The sequence below is a fragment of the Micromys minutus genome, assembly GCF_963924665.1.
Source record: "Micromys minutus genome assembly, chromosome: 1".
Lineage (NCBI taxonomy): Eukaryota > Metazoa > Chordata > Mammalia > Rodentia > Muridae > Micromys > Micromys minutus.
The window spans coordinates 245,121,962-245,141,724 of NC_137969.1; the positions used below are offsets into that span (position 1 = coordinate 245,121,962).

At 47.1% G+C, this 19,763-nt stretch overlaps 1 protein-coding gene across 3 annotated transcripts in view; it reads right to left on the reverse strand.

Moving 5' to 3' along the window:
- LGMN (legumain) overlaps window positions 1-19,763 on the reverse strand; it is a 36,460-nt gene that overhangs the window by 5,971 nt on the left and 10,726 nt on the right. For all 3 annotated transcript variants that reach the window (XM_080941145.1, XM_080941144.1, XM_080941143.1), the window contains exons 2-9: window positions 14,661-14,837; window positions 6,194-6,291; window positions 5,329-5,410; window positions 4,007-4,092; window positions 3,185-3,260; window positions 2,434-2,496; window positions 1,709-1,775; window positions 92-210 (exon numbers count right to left, since the gene is read on the reverse strand). In XM_080941145.1, coding sequence (XP_080797271.1) covers window positions 92-210; window positions 1,709-1,775; window positions 2,434-2,496; window positions 3,185-3,260; window positions 4,007-4,092; window positions 5,329-5,410; window positions 6,194-6,291; window positions 14,661-14,804 — 735 coding nt within the window. In that variant the 5' untranslated portion in view covers window positions 14,805-14,837. The remainder of the gene's footprint in view (window positions 1-91; window positions 211-1,708; window positions 1,776-2,433; window positions 2,497-3,184; window positions 3,261-4,006; window positions 4,093-5,328; window positions 5,411-6,193; window positions 6,292-14,660; window positions 14,838-19,763) is intronic.

A 19,763-nucleotide genomic window follows, 5' to 3' on the forward strand; every position in this document is an offset into this window, starting at 1 on the left:
CTGCAAGGAAAAAAAAACATGCAAGTCCTTGGAGGACCAGAGCCTGAGAGCTACACCACAGCAGGCTGGCTGGCCCCGAAGAGGGCCTTACCACGTCGGAGTCTTCCATCCAGTTGACGCTGTACCAGTCACCCAGGTAAGTGCTCCTCTCCTCATCGTAGTAGCAGGCGTAGGATGACTCGTTGGGGTTAGCGGCAGTGGTTGCATAGACTGTAGAGGATTAAAGGTTTCTCTGAGCCATGGTTTTGCTCCTGTCCTTGGACTACTCCTGAATCTCGGGTCCCTCCTTTTCCCCTGGTGACAAAGCTGCTGGGAGAGTATGTCCCCGTCCGTTAAGAACAGTAACTCTGGAGGAAGGACTGTGGGAGGGGGTAACCACAAGGGAGGCAGTCAGCAGGATGTAAAGTGAATAAGTAAAAAAAAAAAAAAATTTTTAATAAATAAATAACTCTGGGTTGGAGACATAACTTAGTGGTTAAGAGCACTGACTGCTCTTCCAGAGGTCCTGAGTTCAAATCCCACAACTCCATGTTAGCTCACAACCATCTGTAATAGGATCTGATGCCTTCTTCTGGTGTGTCTGAATAAGCTACGGTGTACTCACATGCATAAAAGAAATAAAGAAATAAGGAAGGAAGGAAGGAAGGAAGAAAGGAAGGAAGGAAGGACGAAGGAACAGTAACTCCTTTAAACGTGGAAAGAAACTGGCACATAAGGGGCTCTTGTTATAGCTGTGAGCAAATATTTGTGTGCCTGTGTGCTTAGAACACAGATGATCCCTGGCCAATTGGAAAACATGAAGAAAATGGACTCAATTTGGTTTCAAGGGAGGCATAACACATGTTTACAAAGCACTTGAGACTGGGGCCAGGAGGGCAGGAGACTAACTGACAAGCAGGTGTGAGGCCCTGCAAAACAGTTCAGCTCAAGCACAGAAATGTACGCCTGTGATTCCTGCACTCAGGAGGCGGAGGGGAAATCAGCCTTCAAACTCATCCTCAGTTACACAGCAAGTTTGAAACAGCCTGGATCGCATGAGATTTTGTCTCAGGAAAACCACTCAGCAGGGCAGGACCTTCACTGTATCCATATTAAAGATAAAACGCTTGTGCAGGCACTGTTATTATCCCCAGGTTCAAGAACCAAGCCACCTACCTGCCTGAGGTCAGAGGGAATGGGTACCAACACAGAACAAAGGAACAGAGCTGGCCCAGTTTGGGCAGCATTTGTAAAGCTTGCATATAGACTCCCCTGGATACTTTGTTGAGTTGGTTGGGGTTTTTTGTTTGTTTGTTTGTTTGTTTAGTTTTGTTTTGTTTTTTTGGAAGGGGAGATGTATTGTTGCTGTTTCTAAATTTTACTTTGTGTGAGTATTTGCCTGTTTGTGTACCTTGAACCCCAGGAGGTCAGAAGAGGACATGGGTACATCGGTTGCCCTGAAACTGGAGTTACAGGTGGTTATGCACCTCCATGTAGCAGTTGGCAGTCAAACCCAGGTCTTCTACAAGAGCAGCATGGCTCCCCTAAGCCAGGTCTCTGGGCCCCCACAGGGCCTTTATTTCTTATGAATATTTATGGAGTAGAGAAGCCACAGGCTTGTCTTCCACCTGCATATCAATCAGCCCTAAGTGGCCCTGTGCTGGTGGAATGCCCGGTCTCAAAAGGGCAGTATCCAAAGACAACCATCCTCAGCCTGTTCAATACCTACCATTGATGTCATTGGGCAAGTGGTTCATCATGGAGCCAGACTCACATGCTTCAATGTAGAACACCATCTGCAAGGCATCCAGGACAGGTGAGCTCCCAGCCCTCCGAGCCTGCCACTGGGCTGCCATTCTTTCTATCCCTGCCCACGATCCTGCCCTTGGATCTGAGGAGCCACTGATGCTGTACAGGTTATGGCCAAAGGCCATGGAAGCCATTTGACAAAAGGTAATCCTGTTCCCTTACTTATGGAATAAAATCAACTGAGCTAGCAGAACGCACCAAAGACTGGAGCTGAAGAGAACCGTCCCGGTGTCTGGTGGTGAGCAGCCCCCTCTCCGCTCTAACATCTCACGCACCCCCACCGAGGGTACTGAGAGGAGAGTGCCAAAGCAAACAGAATAAGGTAGTGGATGTTCTTCCCCAATTATCCCAAACATGGGCAGACTGTGGGACAGTGGTCCTCACATGGGCTCCCCATAACTTAGCAGCTAATTCACAGCCCCTCCCAACACCTGCTGGGTCCAAGCTGGGGTAAGGCCCACACTATGTTGTGACACGCTCTCTAAGAGGTGCAGTGAATCCCGGGACAGCACTGGTCAATGCTGACCAGGGGGACCCAAAACCAGAGAGCCCAGCAACCTGTCCGAGGGCCAACTACGTGGCTGTGGTCTCCGATCCTACAACCCAGGCTCCTCCCTCCCCCATGAGCTCAGGAACTGATGTTACCTTCTGGTACATTTTGTGTTCATACATATATCGAATGGTCTTATTCAGGTCCTTGACATGAAGCTGAAAGGGAAGAACGTGGACATTCAGACCAGCATCCAAGAGAAACCACTAACACCTTCTAAAGTCCTTTTCCCAGTCAGTAACCATGGTGGACAGTAGACTCTAGATGTCACTCCGCCCACACACTGAAAGACAAAAGATGCTTCTCCATGAACAGCTTTGTCCTGGGCATCCAGAGACTTTGGTGTACTGTCTGTGATGTACAGCCTCTGACTGACTGTCCCTACTCTACCACAGCATGGATGCCGAGCCTAGAGAAGCATCAGAAAACACATAAGTTTGATCTCAGCACACAGCCCTTGTTTTTCTATTTTCCTTTAAATGTTAAAGATAGATAAAACTATCCTTTATGCTTATCTTCAAAAGGTTAAGGGGCAATGCGATGGCTCAGCAGGTAAAAGGGCTTGCTGCCAAAGCCTGATGACCTGAGTTCAATCCCTGGGACCTGCAGGACGGAAGAGGAAAACCAACTCCCAAAAGTTATCCTCGGACCTCCACGTGTGTGATGTAGCACGAGTGAATGTACACACATGCACAAAAAATGTAAAAAAAATCCATTTTTAATGTTAGGAAAATTGCTGGAGGCATAGCTCAGTGGTACAGCACTTGGCCAACACACTCAGCCTCCAGCACCAAACCACGATAATCACGACACAAACCTACAAGCGGAACGGAAAGCAGAACTCACATCGTCATTAGGAAACACCAGGATTCCAGTGGCTCCGTGGTCGGTGAAGTAAACAAATACGTGATCCTTGGGACCACTGTCAAGAGAGGACAGAAGTGGGTGAGCCAGAGAAGCCACAGCTTCCCACACCTGTGTCCCTGTGCACGTCTCTGAAGCAACGCCTTCATCAAAAAGTCTTGATGAAATTTGAGCAGCGCGTGGTAGCTCACGCCTTTGATCCCCTTTGGGGAGGCAGAAGCAAGTAGATCTCTTTGAGTCTGAGGCTAGCCTAATCTATACGGGAAGTTCCAAGCCAACGGGGACTAAAGTGAGACCCCGTCTCAAAAACACAGAAAGGAGGACATGCCCACACTTGGGGCTCTAACACCTCATGAAAGTGTTACATAAGGAAATAGTCTCTTAGTGAGAAGGCTGGGCATGGTAACATGATCATAATCCCAGCTAACTCCAGAGGCGGAGGCAGACTATAAGTTCCAGAGCAGCCTGGACAATTTAGTGACACCCTGTAGGAAAAACAAATATCGGGGGTTATACAAGGGAGGCAGGCGGACAGTGAAGGGGGCAGGCTGGCTAAGGTTGTAGCTTAGTGGGATGCCCAGAAAGTCATGAGGGGGAATAAAACTCATGAGAGACCCTGGATCACAGGCCTATGTGGCACAGAAACAGATGACCATGGCAGCAGCCCTGTGAGACCTGTCCTGGGTCAGGACAAAGCTGCCCACTCAAGTGTCTTGAAAGAGACAGGAGGGAACAACAATGCCTGTTTAAATTCTCTGTGTGAGGCTCAGCTCTAAGAGTGTAGATCCACGAAACAGAAGGTACCTCTTCAAGACTTTTCCTGACCCTTTGCCCTTCACAGCTTCTGCATCGCCCCTCAGCACGGCGAGGAAATTCTCTGGAGTCACATCCTGTGAGAAATTGGGAGTGACAGCCAGACACAATTTTACCTCCAAGCACATTTTACAGAGAACATGACAGGCCCAGGGCACCCAGCTTCAAACTCAAAAGAGCAAACACTCCCACCCAAGGCCAAGATGACATTGCTTAAGGGCCCAGAGCCTGTGAACTGGGGTGGGTGACAACTCAGCAAGCCTTCCATTCCTTCACCACCACTATGGAATAGGGGACCACCCCCCAAAGATTCTACCAGCACAGGAAGAGAATACTCTCTCAGATAGAAGGGCAAAGGGTTAGGGCCTCAGTTTACCTCCAGCCTGCTACCTCAGAGCCTGAGTTCAAAAATACTCAATTATCAAGATCAATGCCAAAAAAATAGGAAGGAAAAAAAATCACCCCCAATTCTACCATCTAGGTTTTAAACATGTTCCCGTGGACCAGTGGCTCTCAACCTTCCTAATGTCACGACCCTTTAATAAAGTTCCTCATGTTGTGATGACCCCAATCATAAAATTACTTCTTAGTTGTAATTTTGCTACTGCTATGAATCGTAATGTAAGTTTCTGATATGCAGTATATTTGATATGAGACTTCAGTCCACAGGTTGAGAACCCCTGCTATAGCCCTAGACAGAAAGAAATTATGTCCTGACCCCAATGAAAGAGCTAGAGAAAGGACTGAAGCTGAAAGGGTTTGCAACCCCATGGGAAGAACAACAGTATCAACCAACCAAACCCTCCAGAGCTCCCAGGGATGAAAAATCACCAACTAATGAGCACACATGGAGAGACCCATGGCTCCAGGTGCATATGTAGCAGACGATGGCATTGTCTGGCATCAATGGGAGGAGAGGCCTATGGTCCAGTGAAGGTGTGTTTTCCCAGTATACGGGAATGCCAAGGCACTGAAGTGGCTTCTGAAACACTAACAGAATTAGAAACAGTAGTACAGACCTATGTTCCCCTTTCTGGGGAAAAGGCAGGTATGCATGAGTTTAGAGGTTCAAGGCTAGTTTGTAGCAAAAAAAAAAAAAAAAAAAAAAAAAAAAAAAAAAAACTAAGGCTGAGGATATGGCTCTATGGTAGAACAGTTGACTAGATTAGATTATACCAAGCCCTGGTTCCTGCTGCAACATCATATCCCCTAGAACATCCCCCCCCCCAACTCATTTCCAAAGCATAATTAAGGGGGTCGGGATATATCAACGAAAGTTGCTGGCGAGAAAGTTCAGGTGAGAACGCCCTCACCTCTCCAGTGTAATCCTTCAGGACACCCTTGTACACGTCTGTGCCGTTAGGTCGGTTGATCACAACACCTGGAGTAGGGTTTCTGAAAATTGAAGGACAAAGTTGCAACACAAAATAGGTCTCCCTTCAAAACTTGCCACCATTACGTGAACAAATAGCAAGCCACTTCCTGTCACTTTGATAGGCAAGGGGTCTGGGCAGCGGGGAGATCTCAGGAACCGAACACAAGTGTTCCCGATGGGAGCTGAGAGGAATGGAGACCTTAAAACCCAGGAGAGGAACCAAAGGTCCCGACACCTACCAAGGAACCAGAGACTCTTGAGGCAGGACCAGGCATGTAAACACTGCTCTCAAGAACCAGCAGGACACAAGGCAAAACTGAACCTAAGGCTCGGGCGCCAGTATCAGGAGGGACTCTGCCAGAGCCCAGTGCAACCTCACTACAGGCCAGGGTTCCTCTTAGAAGAGCTAAGGAATTGCTTGGCTTAGAGCCGCACCTGTCACTCTCAAGAACTTTTGAAAGGGTACAAGAGAATCAGGTAACACTAAACACAAGCCAAAAAGGAACATGGTTGGAGGTCCTGCAAGCTAGAACCTGCTACAGGCAGTGCCTCAGCTCAGAGGTTACAGTCTCCCAACTCCAGGGTGCAGCACGAGTGGCAGGAAGGTCCTGCTTCAAGCCTCTCAGAGTACCCCCTCCTGCTCATCTCCTCTCCTGCCACTCCCAGAGCACCCTAAGACATGTTCACCAGGAGCCACTCCTGTTCCCGAACTGGGCCATGGCCCTAAGGGGCACAGTGAGCCTCCATGTGGCGGTGTTTCTAAGTCCAGGCTCCCAGCCAGGTTCAAAGCGTCCCGTACTTACTCTTCAGAGTTGGCGATGTCATCATACATCATCACTACGATCTGCTCGTCAGGAATCCCGTTCCGGTGGATGATCTGGTAGGCGTGGCAGGCGTCAGCCTAGAGGAGATGATTCCGTCAGCTTTTTGATATCACTGAAACCCATTTGGGGGTATGCTCTATCTTATGGAAGACTCGCTGTGATTCGTTCCCCTTTTAAAACGTTATTTTTTATTTTTTAGCTTCAATTTTTTAAAGATTTCCCACTCTCATTATCTAGATACTTACCTGGTAATAAGGCGGTGCAATGAAGCACATGTGTATAAACACAGGCACAAGTGTGCATACACATAGGCACACACACACACACACACACACACACACACACACACACACACACACACACACACAAACCTATAGGTCAACAAGAGCCCTTAAAAGTCCTAAGCAATTTGTTTTCCTATTTCAGAGCCCACAAAGCTCTGAATTCAAGCAAAAGCAGGAAGTCAGGTCTCAGACAGGCGGATGAAACAGTGGGCTCACAGCTTGTGATTCACTAAGAGTCACTGTTCAGATGTGAGTGAAGTCCAACCCAAGAGCCAGGCTTGTGATGCACTCCTGTGACCCAACTTTCTGGATATATAAGCAGGAGAAACAGGCATTCAAGACGGAACTGCACTACACAGCAAGTTTAAGACCTGCTTGGGTTCCTGAAACTATCTCAGAAAATCAAAATAAAGCACAATTCTGGAATTAGAATAAGAAATGTGCCGGTTAGATGATAACAGTTAGAAATAATAATAGTATTTGTATTTATTTTATTATTATGCTCTATATTATGACGTTATTGTTTATTAATAATACTAAAGTCATTGTTGTTGCTCAGGGGCTGGAGAGATAGCTCAGTGGTTAAGAGCACTGACTGCTCTTCCAGAGGTCCTGAGTTCAAATCCAAGCAACCACACGGTGGCTCACAACCATCTGTAATGAGATTTGATGCTCTCTTCTGGTGTGTCTGAAGACGGCTACAATGTACTCATATATAATAAATAAATGCTCAATGTCATTAGTCACTAGAGAAATGCAAGATGCCACATCCCAGACTGACAGAGAGTAACAAGTACCGGGTGAAGAGCAGGAGCCTTCACACACCACTCATGGGAACATAAAATACCAGTCGCTATAAAAAATGGCTCCACAGTTACTTACCAATGCCTCTAGTTACCTTAGGTATCCACCCAGGAAAAACAAAATTTTATCCACAGAAAGAGAGCACATATACACATGAGCTCAGCAAAATGGCTCCAAGGAAGTGAAAATGAGCAACAAGCCCATCATTCGACATGGACAAGCAAACTGTCACCACAGTGCAATGCTATGTGGCAACAGAAAGGGACAGCAGTACCAATACCTGCTGCAGTGTGGACTGTGCTCCATGACATCACCTGAGGAAAGACAGAAGCCAAAGAGCACACTGCAGACTTCTGAAGAGAGAAGAAGTTCTGGTTGAGGACTGAGGGTGAAGCTCAGCTGGTACAGAGCTTTCCCAGCATGCACAAGGCCCTGAGTTCAATCCCTGGCATTGTATAAAAACCGACTGTGGTGGTGCATGCCTGTAACCCCAGCATTAGGGAGGTAGAGGCAAGAAGATCAAAAGTTGAAGGTTATCTTCAGCTGGTGAGTTCAGGCCAGCCTAGGCTGTGTGAGATTCTGTCTTTTATGAAGGATCAGAAAGGGAAACGTACACATAAGACAGGATGTAGACTAGTGGTTGCTTAGAGCTACTCTAGGGGACCACACAGGGCACACATGGTAATGGTGTTGTTCTGGTGCACACATTCTGGTGATGGGAAGATGATGGCGTTGTTCTGGTGCTGGGAAGGTTTGCACAACTTCGTAAATTACTAAAATAACCCAGAGTTGTGAGCCTGAAATGGGATGGAAGGGCACAGAAATGATGTCTTGGTCAAGGTAGAGACTTTAAGAGGCACAGAGATGATCTGTTCTGTTTGGCGTACGGCAGAACTGCCTCAGGTCCTCAGGACCACCCTGCTAGGCAGAAGTGCTCATTCCTTCAGGGTTTAAACCCATGCCTCTACCCCTACAATCAGTCGTTTCCAAGTGAAGCTGGGAGCTATGTGTAGGGTCCTCGGAAGTACATTAGTAACTTCAAAGGGTTCTGCACTGAGTTAATACAAAATACGGTGCAGTTCGATGAACTCAGAAAACACTGGAACAGCACAACTGATGTTTTCCCTCAGAGAGGCCACAGGAGGTGGTGCCAGGTAAGCGTGACCTCAACACAGGACACAGCCTCTGCAGATAGCAGAGATTGCTGTGACTCAGCTGATCTCAAAGCTGGCGCTGGGAGTTGACCAGGCTCACTGAGGAATGTTGTGACCTGATACTGGCACCTCTCCCCAACATGACTCATGTTCTGTAGACGTCACCTATCATGAGACAGGGGGCTTGTCAAGAAGGCTAAATACAGCCGGTGTACTGTATTTAGTGACACAGAAAGACTTTCCAACTGGGTGTGCTTCCCTCACAAGTGCCATGAGCTCCTCCCCTCCTGACCTGCATCCTACATCCCTGACATCCTGCCTGCCAAGCCCTTTCCACCCAAGTGCAGTCAGTGGTGGAGAGGTGCTGAGCCTGGATCCTGCAGTGCCTGGCCCAAGTCCAAAGGAAGAGGCTGGGGCTTAAAGGAAGCTGATGTCAATTGTTCCCCCTACACAGCAGGTTAAGTAAGGAACAGCAATCACACCAGAGGATCAGAGCAAGACCTAGGACCCTACAGATAGTCCAGCTACTCCACCCCAGTCCCACCCACCACTCCCCAGCCCTCTCTGGCATGCCCTCTTCAAGGGATGCTTTGCTTCAAGCCCAAGCATCTGACCTTTGCATCTTTGAAACTGACTGATTTCAAAGATATAGCCTAAGTGAAGACTGTGTAAAGGACAGACTGCCCAGCCTGCAGGGTCCGCTGCTTCTGCACCCTGCTGTTCGCCTTCCCAACTCCCTGCAGCCTGGCTCCTGTCCTCACCAGCTTCCATTTTGCCTTCCTGGTCTCTAAATGTGCAAATATTTACTACCTAGCCCTTCCTGGAAAAGCTTGCTGACGGGCCTTGGGGCAGACAGCAATGGTGGTGCCCTGTGCGTGAGAATGGGGAGGAACTGAGTGGGAGTTCCAGAGGTTGGGGTGCCTCACCCACACCCCCCCCCCGTGGCATACAGGAGCCAACTCAATTTTTCTAGCAGAAAACTCTTACTAGTCCAGCTTGGTGGCACACACCTTTAATCCCGGCACTGGGAAGCAGAGGAAATTAGATCTCTATGAGTTTGGGGCCAACCTGGTCTACAGTGAGTTCCAGGATAGCCAGGGCTAAATGGAGAGACCCTGTACCCATCCACCCTCCACCCACACATACACCAAAAATATCTGTTTATTACACAGTCTCACTATGTAACCCCAGCTAGCCTGGAAATCACTGTGTAGACTAGGGTAGCCTCAAACTCAAAGAGATCCACCTGACTCTGCCCCTCGAGCCCTGGGGTTAAAGGCGTGCATTACCACAACAGCCTCCAACAAATTTCAGTCAAAAAGAAGAAAGTGAGGCTTTGTAAACTTGCCCTATGACAGCCCTCTCTCACTCATGCTCTCCGCACCGTCCCCATCCTGGTCCCTCTGAGCCATGTGACATTCTTGCGCAATCTGCTGGGAGCTTCTCTGAGTCAGACCTAGAAACTCCCTTTCCTTCTCCAGGAACTGATGTTCACCTAAGCATGTGATGCAAAGGCGCCCACGGACTTCCACGAAGAGGCTCACACTTGAGAGAGACAGGCAGACAGCTGGTACAGATGACCTCTTTCAGAGCCCAGAGTGATTCCAGGCATCCTCTGCCTCCATCTAACTGCGTGTCTTCAACCTTACATTCTTTTCAGTTGCCATAAAACCACCTGGTCTGTGTGAGCCCCATAAAGGTCCAGTATGGCCTTGGTAGGATCAGAATGACTCGGTTCCAGCCCTCGGGACAGCTTAGGCCTCCAAGAGAGATGGCTTGATTATATAATAATGTACATATTTTCACCGTCCTCTGAGGAATGTTCTCCCAGTTAACGTTAATGATTCCATGATAATCAGAGACAGCGTGAGTCTGGGAGGCAAAGGTGTGGCTAATGTCAAAGCAAAATGGTAAATTCTGGGACCTTCAGGACAGCCCTTAAGGCTGTGGGAAAGAACTCTATAACTTCCCAACTCTGCACAAATATAAGGACGGAATATGAATTGTCTAAGGAGAGCTTCACAGATCTAAAAGAACAGAGGCCGCTGCACTGTGGGCCAGCTTGTCAGAAAGACAGGCAGCTACAAGTGCAGGCAGATTCCCGAGTTCAAGGTCAGCCGGGGACAAAGCAAATTTAGGTCCAAGCATGATAGAAATGTTGATTCCAGGGCAGGGTCCCACCCAGCTATATTTTTGTCTGTGCCTATGTTTGCCGCCTCTTCCTAAGAGTCCAGGGGCTAGAGTTATAAAATGCTGGCTCATGGGATGGTCAAGAGCAAACCTGCAACTGCTGAATTGATAAGTAAATAAGATGTGAGTTTTTGGTCTGCATGAAATGAGCTAGCAATCGAAGTTCCTTTCTCCCCCTTAGCAAGAGCTGAGAGCTATCTAAAGATCTCTGGAGAGCAAACAAAGCTCTTCAAGAATTTTTTTTTTTCCTAACAAGATTTCTGATTTTAGTCAGAAAATCCATGAAGAACAAACTCAGCTCTTTTAGCATTTTTTTTCAGACAGGATTTCTGAAATCCCAAGAATTATGAGGTAGAATTACGAGCTGGAACAGCTCTTTCAGAATGCCGTCTAGTACCAATCCAAAGAAGGCTTTCTGTAGAGTGACCACAGATCTTTGTGAGATTTTTCTGGCTTTCTGGTTTTGATTGGAAAACCCAAGAATTACTTTGGAATTTTTCTAACAGGTTTTTTGACTTGGTCAGAAGATCCAAGAATTTTTTTTATAGCCGTTTCTCAGGACTTTAGTCAGAAAGCCCATCTATCCAGAGAGCTTTTATTTTTACTAGCATAGAGAAAGCTGTGTCAACCAGTTTTTAGAATAGAGAAAAAAGCAGTGCAGAACTAGAGCAGTGCAGAACACATACACACACACACACACACACACAGAGAGAGAGAGAGAGAGAGAGAGAGAGAGAGAGAGAGAATCTGAAAAGCTACAGAGCCAAGAATTATGTGCAGAGAGCTGCCTAGGGGGCCATCTTGGACCCACAATTTGACTTGAGTTGTTTGTTTTTTCCGCTCCCAGACCAAGCAGAGGCCAGTCCCTGGCATTGAGCCGGTACTACCGTCCTGTTATTCGCCACATCCTGGACTGTAGAACTAACCCTCAATTTACAAACTTCTCCTTTATTATCCCCTGCTCATGGATTTACACTCAAAAGGACACTGTTCGAAGTCTTTCAAGGTCATTGTGTCAGCTCCAGAGACTAACCTCAACCCACCAGCCTCACAGTGAATGAAGTTGCTTTCAGTTTATTTCTGACTTTGGTGGTCCTTTCCTCAGTATTCCCACTTCCTGTGACCCTAAAAACCTGGAGTTGTGGTAGCCATTTTGTGACAACCAGTACTTATCTGGACACAGGACCTCAAAATTAAAAAACATGGGTTTGAGTCAAAGGGCCTGAGTTTAACAGGCCAACCTAGGACCCTCCACACTTGCTACTTAAAACACTGAGATGTCAGGCATGGTGACATATGCACACCTTTAGTCCCAGTAGAGGCAGGAAGATCTCTCAGTTTGAGGCTAACCTGATCTATCAGTCCTGAGGAACCTCGTGCCTCTATAAATACATCCAGTTAAAACCTTCACAGAATCAAGGGAGAGCTCTTGAATGATTTAACCACCGGGTAATGTTTAGCCAGTGTGTTTTCCTAAGGTTGGTTGTATGAAAACCAAGTAGCTGCCGAGCCAGCAAACTTGCTGCCTGTGTGATTTGTGCTTAACTTATCTTCTCACTCAAAGGAAAAGCAATCAATCGTGATAACAGCTCTTAATCAGGCCGAATTTCCTTTCTGGTCAGCACACAGAGGCCATTCAAGATGAGTCAGAACTTCACATAAGCCAACCCTTGATGACAAGGAAGCCAAGCCCACCCCCACTTTCACAGGGACACAGCTGGCCACTGGCTGTTCAGCAGCCAAACACCAGTACCGTGGATTATCTAACTTGACACACCCTGGGACTGGCTTTCAATGATATCATCAAAAGGACATAGGGGACAGCAGGATGGCTCTACCGATAAGGATTCACTGCGAAGTCTAACAACCTGAGTTTGATCCCTGGGTCCCATATGGTAGACTGAGAAAATCAACACCTGCAAGTATATCCATATGTGTCGTAATAGGCCTGTGCCCACACATATACACACATTCATGCATACATAAATAAATGAAATTAAAACTTTTTGTTAAAAGATACAGGCTATCTCAATGGTAATTTTAATATTAATTACACAATGAATTGATATTCATCTGGACATCTGGTTTAAATAATATGTCAAAAATCAATTTCCTATTTATTTTCCTGTGTTTATACATTTTTGGCTGTGTCTGTGTTTGTATTGTGGACAGGTGTGTATGTGTGTTTACATTGTGTATAGGTCTGTATAGGGGTGTGTGTGTGTGTGTGAGAGAGAGAGAGAGAGAAAGAGAGAGAGAGAGAGAGAGAGAGAGAGAGAGAGAGAGAGAGAGAGAGAGAATGTAGAGGCAAAAGAACAATCTAGAGTGTTGCTCCTTGGACGCTGTGGTGGTCTGAATAAGAATAGCCCCCCATTAGTCTCATATATTTGCAATCTGGTCCCCAGTTGGTGACCTACTTGGACGGATTATTAGAAGGTATAGCCTTCTTGGAGGTGTGTCGCTAGGGGTGGGCTTTCAGATTTCAAAAGCCCACACCAGGCCCAGCGCCTCTCCACCCGCTGCGTCCAGCCCACACCGTCTGACACAATAATGGACTAACCCTCTGAAATGATACACAAAATGTACACATAAGTCACCACCTAAACGCTTTCTTTTATAAGAGTTGCTTTGATCCTGTCTCTTTACAGCAATAGAACAGTGACTAAGACAGGTGTTATTCACTTTATTTTTTATTTGTGTATATGTATGTCTGTATGCGTATAGGCACATGTATGTGCAGTTTCCCAAGTCCAGACATCAGATCCCCTGGAGCTGGAGTTAGAGGGGGCTATAAACTGCTTGATGTGGAAGCTGAGACCCAAACCCAGGTCCTCCAGAAGAATAGCAAGCGCTATTAACCACTGACCTACCTCTCCAGCCTGGCCCCCAATACTCCATTTTTGAGACACAGTCTCTCACTGGCCTGGAGTTTATCAGGTAGACTAGGCTGGCTGGCCAGTGGGTTCAGGGACCCAGCTATTTCCATCCTTACACAGAACTGGGATTACAGACATACAACAGTATTCCTTGGTGGTTTTCTAGGAGCTGAACTCAGGCCCTCACATGTGGCGGGCATTTAACTGAGCAGACTATCTCCGCAGCCCCTCCTACATACTTTAAGCTTTTTCAAATGTAGCTGCTAGAAATTTTTCCATGACTCATGCAGCTCTTACTGGACTGGGTGGCACTCAAGCCAGCTGGCTGGGTCTGGATCCTACCCCACCCCCTTCCTTGTAATGCTTACAACTCCACCGCACTGGGCAAAAAACTGGGCAAAATGCTGGCCTCCCCAGACCTCCATCCAAGTGCTGGTGGATAAAGAAGGATTAAAAACAGGTCCAGCTCCACACTGCCCAAAGGTAAGGAAGGATTAAAGGCTCTGAATGCTCTGGGGAGATCCTGCAATATGGTCCTATGATAAGCTAGGTACCTGGCATGAAAAAAAAAGCAACGTTTTAACTAGCTCTGGTCCAGGCTGGCTTCAAACTCAGAGATCTGCCTGCCTCAGCCTCCAAGTTCTGGGACTAAAAGTGTATGCCACAGATACTAAATCAACTTCTTAAATGACAGTGTTGTCTTTCACATGGAGGTCAGTTGGGGGGGGGTTGTCTCCTGTTAGTTAAGACTCACTTCGAGTCTTACAGGCAGAGGGGCCAGGAGTGCATTTCCAGAGCTTCAGCCCTGCTATAACTGAAATAACCTCTCTCTATCCCTCGGTGTCTTTTCTATCACCGTGAAGGTGTTAGCCCAAGGCTCTCCTTACCTGTTAACCTTGCGCCCAAGATATGAGCGATGTCTAAATGCATTTTGAGTTTAGAGTTGTGACAAGCATGCAAATGATACTACAACCACTTCAGATACGGTACAGACCCAAAAAGGGAACAAGGCCTGGTTCTAAAGGTGAGGAAATCCCACACTAGACTAAAACAAAACTGTCTTCCAAAAATAGCCAAGCCATTTTGTAAAACACTAAGCCGGTGACTACACAAACACAAGAAGGCTTGGGCTTCTTACCTGGTGCCGGTAATTATACCAGCCGTTGGAGCCTGCCACAATCACCACCCAGTGCTTGCCGCCATCCTCAGGATCATCCACACCGACAGAAACAGCTCCAGCACTCAGCGCTAGGCTGAGAAGCACAGCCACTTTCCAGACCATCCTGCACCCCGGTGTCCGGTTCGCTGCAGAAGACTGAAGAGAAAAGCGCAGCCAATTTTAAAGGGTCAAGAACTTCCGGAGATAGCATCACATCACCTGGTAAGGACTGGCTGCTTAGCCCAGAGGAATGTGCTGAGGGGAACAACTGAGATAAAGACAAACAAAAAGAAACTAGGACCTTTGGTCACTGCTGGGGGCCGGGCAGTCCTATCCCTACCTCCTAAACCTACCTTCAAGAACCAGCTGTGCCCACTACCACCCAATACCCAGAGAGCACTTAGATCCGCTTTTCAAGTTCCTACCATATAACTTAGAACACAGATGACACCCACCAATCCCTGAACTGTTTGTGCAAGAACACACAAGAAAAAATGTGCAAAGCAGACACATAAATTTAACAGAAGTTTTTTTTTTTTTTTTGTTTTTGTTTTTTTGGTTGGGTACTGGGTAGAACAGGGCAACCTCCTAAACTACCCTTTTTTCATTATAATAAATACATATTTATACTTGTATGTATTTTTAATTTAGTTATTTGTGTCTGAGTGCTCTGTCCATATGTACGCCTGCATGCAAAAGAGAGCATCAAATACCGGTTTTTAGAAGGTTGTGAGCTGCCATATGGTTGCTGGGAATTGAACTCAGAACCTCTTGGAAGAGCAGCCAGTACTCTTATCCACTGAGCCATCGCTCTAGCCCGTAATTACGTTTTTTTAGACTTATTCATGGCAGACGGGGTAATTACTACCATGCAGAGGACAACTTTAGGGAGTTGGTTCTCTCCTTCCACTGTATGGGTCCCAGGCATTAAACTCCTGACTGGCTTGGCAGTAAGCATCTTTGCCCACTGAGCTAGCTCACTAGCTCCAATGTAGATTACTTTCAAAGTATATTCAGTACATGAACAAGAGTGTGAACTCAAGTTCCCAAGAAGGGGCACAGAGAGAGGAGGGAGGGAAGGAAGAGGAAAAGGGGGGAGGGAGGGAGGAAGAAGAGGGGAAGACATGAGTTAAAGATTCTACAAGGCCTAAGACTGGGCTTCAACATTACAGAGTTAAAATGTTGCAGGCTGGAGCCAAAGACCCTGGGATATTTTTACCCCTTTGAAAGCCATTCATTGTTCTTCCCCACGTCTTATCTAATCCTTGCAACTATCCAAACCTTACAATGTAAAACTTAACAGACGACTAGAATCCACCATTCCAAAAGCCAAGAATGTTATCAGCACCTGAACCCTACAGCAGCTATGCCTTCTTTGCTGTCTATGGTCCCCACTATTACTACAAAAGGGGAAGGTTAAGAGTAGGCACTGCTCTTGAAGAGGACCTGAGCCCAGTTCCCAGCATCCACAGCTGCCCTTAACTCCATCCAGCTGGAAGCAAAAGGGGGAGGGGTGTTTCCAAGCTCCACAGGCATCTACACTCATGTGCACATACGCACACACACATATACACATACATACCAAAAAAATAAAAGTAAATATTTCACTGAGCAGTGGTGGTCCACAGCATTAATCCCAACACCTGGGAGGCAGATGGATCTCTGAGTTCAAGGCCAGCCAGGTCTACGGAGCAAGTTCCAGGACAGCCAAGGCTACAAAGAGAAAGCCCAAAATAAAGAAGGGAGGGGGCAGTGATAACTCTGTTGTTTCTGGAGACTTATCCTTGGCCAAAGAACAGCCCTGTGTGTTGTGGATTCCTAGGCTATTAGTTTCTGCCACATAGTTCCTCATCTCAAGACTTTATGCTTAAGGAAGTCACCGGCCTATGCTGTACTTTCGTGTCGAAACTTGTTTTGTATTGTTTTGAGACAAATGTCTTGATGTATTTCCCAGGCTTAGCTCAACAACTGGCAAGCAATCTTCCTGCCTCAGCTTCCAGGGTACTTGGGACTGTGGGCAAGTGGCAGCAAACCTACTAACGCCAAACCTTGAAAACCCTTTTGACCACATAAGGTAGTAATAAAGCCATATGAAAGCCACCCTACATTTTAGCCTCTCCCTGTGTCCTGACTCTGATATTCTGAAATGACTCACCCAGGCCTGTGACCCTGTGATAAGAGGTGAGGAGGACCCGGCAGGAAGGAGTCTTCGGGGCTGGCTCTGCCTGGCTTCTGCCCTCATGAAAACACACAGCAGCTAACACATGGTCTGTCGCTAAGATGAAGAACCCCATCCTCATCTAATGAGAGGGAGAAGGGGAAGATGCCAGGCACCTAAGCTGGCGTCTCCAGTGAAGTTACATCATGCATCCGTTCACACGAGGATCTCCTTGGGCACAGGCTGCATCTCTAAAGCACTCCTGGGTACATAGATGCTGCCGGCCTCAGACTACACTTGATGCAGCGATGTCAGTGTAAGTTCCATGGGCTCTCATCCTCCCTAGCCCTAAGCCCAGCATCCTGGCACTTGGGACTGAGATGCTTGGCCACTGCAAATGTCTCAAACTCAAGAACCAAATCCTCAGTCAGTATTAAGGTTTCCTCCTCCTCCTCCTCCTCCTCCTCTTCCTCTCCCCTCCAAACCTCACACCTTAGTATACCAAGTGCTGAGATTACACCCCAGTTTAAATTCCCATTTCTTTTGTTTTACTGCATTGTTCATGCAGGAGTAACTATAATAAATGCTCCCAGATCTGCTGCCGGTCACCAGGCTGTGGGGGAATAAGATATATTAACAGATGAGTCTCGTGAGCTGCTGAGGTGGCTTTAATGCCACGACCTGCTGACTTGTTAATATGCACCCAGGAGGCTCCTCCAAGTTCTGAAGGCCTGATTAGGGGCCCCATGAGGCCTATTCAGACAAAGGGCAAACAAGAAGAGTAGAAACACATGTCCCCAGAGTTCTCCAAGGGCTCTACCAGAAGGTGCACATGACCACCAGCAGGCTTCTTCACCCTGCACCCCTTCAGCTGCCTGAAAGCCTTCCCCAAGAACCGGTCAGCAACGTTTTTCTATAAAGGCCAAAAATTAAATATCTTTGGCTTTGGGGCCATCTCCAACACAGTCACTCGAACCCTGCCAATGCATCATGAAAACAACCATAGACAATATGGAAATGGATGAATATGGCTATTTGAATAAAACTTTATTGAAAACAAACAACAGGTAGCAAGTTTGGCTTGTGGGTCAGAGTACTGACTTTGCCCTTAGGAAACAGAACGAGCTCCTGGTCCCAAAGGCAGCTTAAATAGCTATAATGATCTCCCATTAAAATCAACAAACTGGTTCCTAGTTTATAATCGGTCTCTGCTGAGTTTGGTTCAGGTGACATTTGAGTGACTCGTCCCATAGGTGGTAATGATATGTGATTTTTCTCCTAATATTTAGGGGGAAATACACACACACATACATACGTACGTACATACGTACATACATACATGGGTTTCAATGTCCAAAGTTTCCATATCCAGAGCATTTTACCAAGCTTGGACCAAAAAATACTTCAAGGGGTTGGGGAGGCAGCTCAGGGTCAACCTCTTGCCACACATACATGAGGACCCGAGTTTGAATCAACAGGGTGTGATGGTGATCAGCTGCAATCCCTACACTCCTCTGGTGAGATGGGAGACGTGGGAAAATCTGCACAAGCTCATGGGCAGATAGCCCGGCCTGCTGAGCAGTAAACCACAAGAGACTGTCATAAACAGGTTGGAAGGATCAACACCAGAAGTTGACTCATGACCTCCACGGGCACCGGCAGCAGCACCCACACGCCTACATTCACATGAATATGTACACACGTGTGCATGCAAATTCGGGTTGTATCTACACTGAATCTGTAATTGTCTTTTTTTTTTTTTTTCTTGGCACTACCTCTAGAGCAGGACAAGATGACAACTAACTTAGCCCCTGTAAAACCTCTAGGTATCAAGTCATCCGGCGAGGAGTTAAAAGTGACAGGAGAGTAAGCCTGGGCTCTATGCAAATAATGCCATTTCCCTTAAGGGACTTGAGCATCCTATTTGGTATCCAAGGGAACCTTGGAAGCAGTCCCAAGGATACCCAGATGACTGTTCTGGAAACAGTGTCCAAACTGACTGTGAGCAGCAAAACAGACACAGCCAGTCCGGCCGCCTCGATTGGGCGTCGCCTCATTAGCTGCTGCCTCGGTTAGCCCGCACTGCAGCAGCCGTACAAACCCAGCCCTTGGCTGTGCTCATCGTATCTGGTATGGCTTCCATTCCTCTCAGACAGGCGTCAACAGTACTGCTAGGCAGGTATAGCAGACAGGCTGAGGACTGCCATGATCCCTTGCAGATCAGTGACAGGACATGAATCTGGCTGAGTGGGCTGCGCTTGTCACATTCACCACCTGCACCACTTGTGGGAAATCCTCATGGGTCCCATGACCACAAGACAACCACAATTCCAGCTTGGGGCCCAAACACAGAGTGGATCTTCAGCCCTTCCCCCTGGACACCCATAACCTCTCACATGTTGTTTTAAGGCACTTAGTGGGAGCACTTCTGTGCCCCATCATGGAGACCTTTAAGCACACTAGAGTCACACAACAAACCTCATAAACTTTCCCAATTGCCAAAGGTTTGTCCCAACCTCTGCCATTGCCACCTTGACACTGTTCAGCTACAGGCTAGGCCAGAAGGTCAAAGTAAGGACTTCACTCGACATAAAAAAAAAAAAAAAAATCATCAAATGGGCTTAATTCAACCAGGGACACTGGGACGAAGAGAAATTCTAAACTGTCACAAAGCATGTAAGTAACAGAGGCAAGATCATGGGACCATCTAAGTGGCTCGGTCAAGTTCAAAGCCAGGTATGACACCTCCATTACCACAGGTGTGACTTCTCACTGCCAGCTACCACTGGGTCAGGTACAACAAGCCAAAGCCACACCAAGAAGCTAGTTAGTTAAACATCGATGAAGAACTTTCCAAACAGGCAAGTCTTCATCATACTCTGTCCCCTGGACGGTAAAGGCACCCTGTAAACAGCTAACAACGT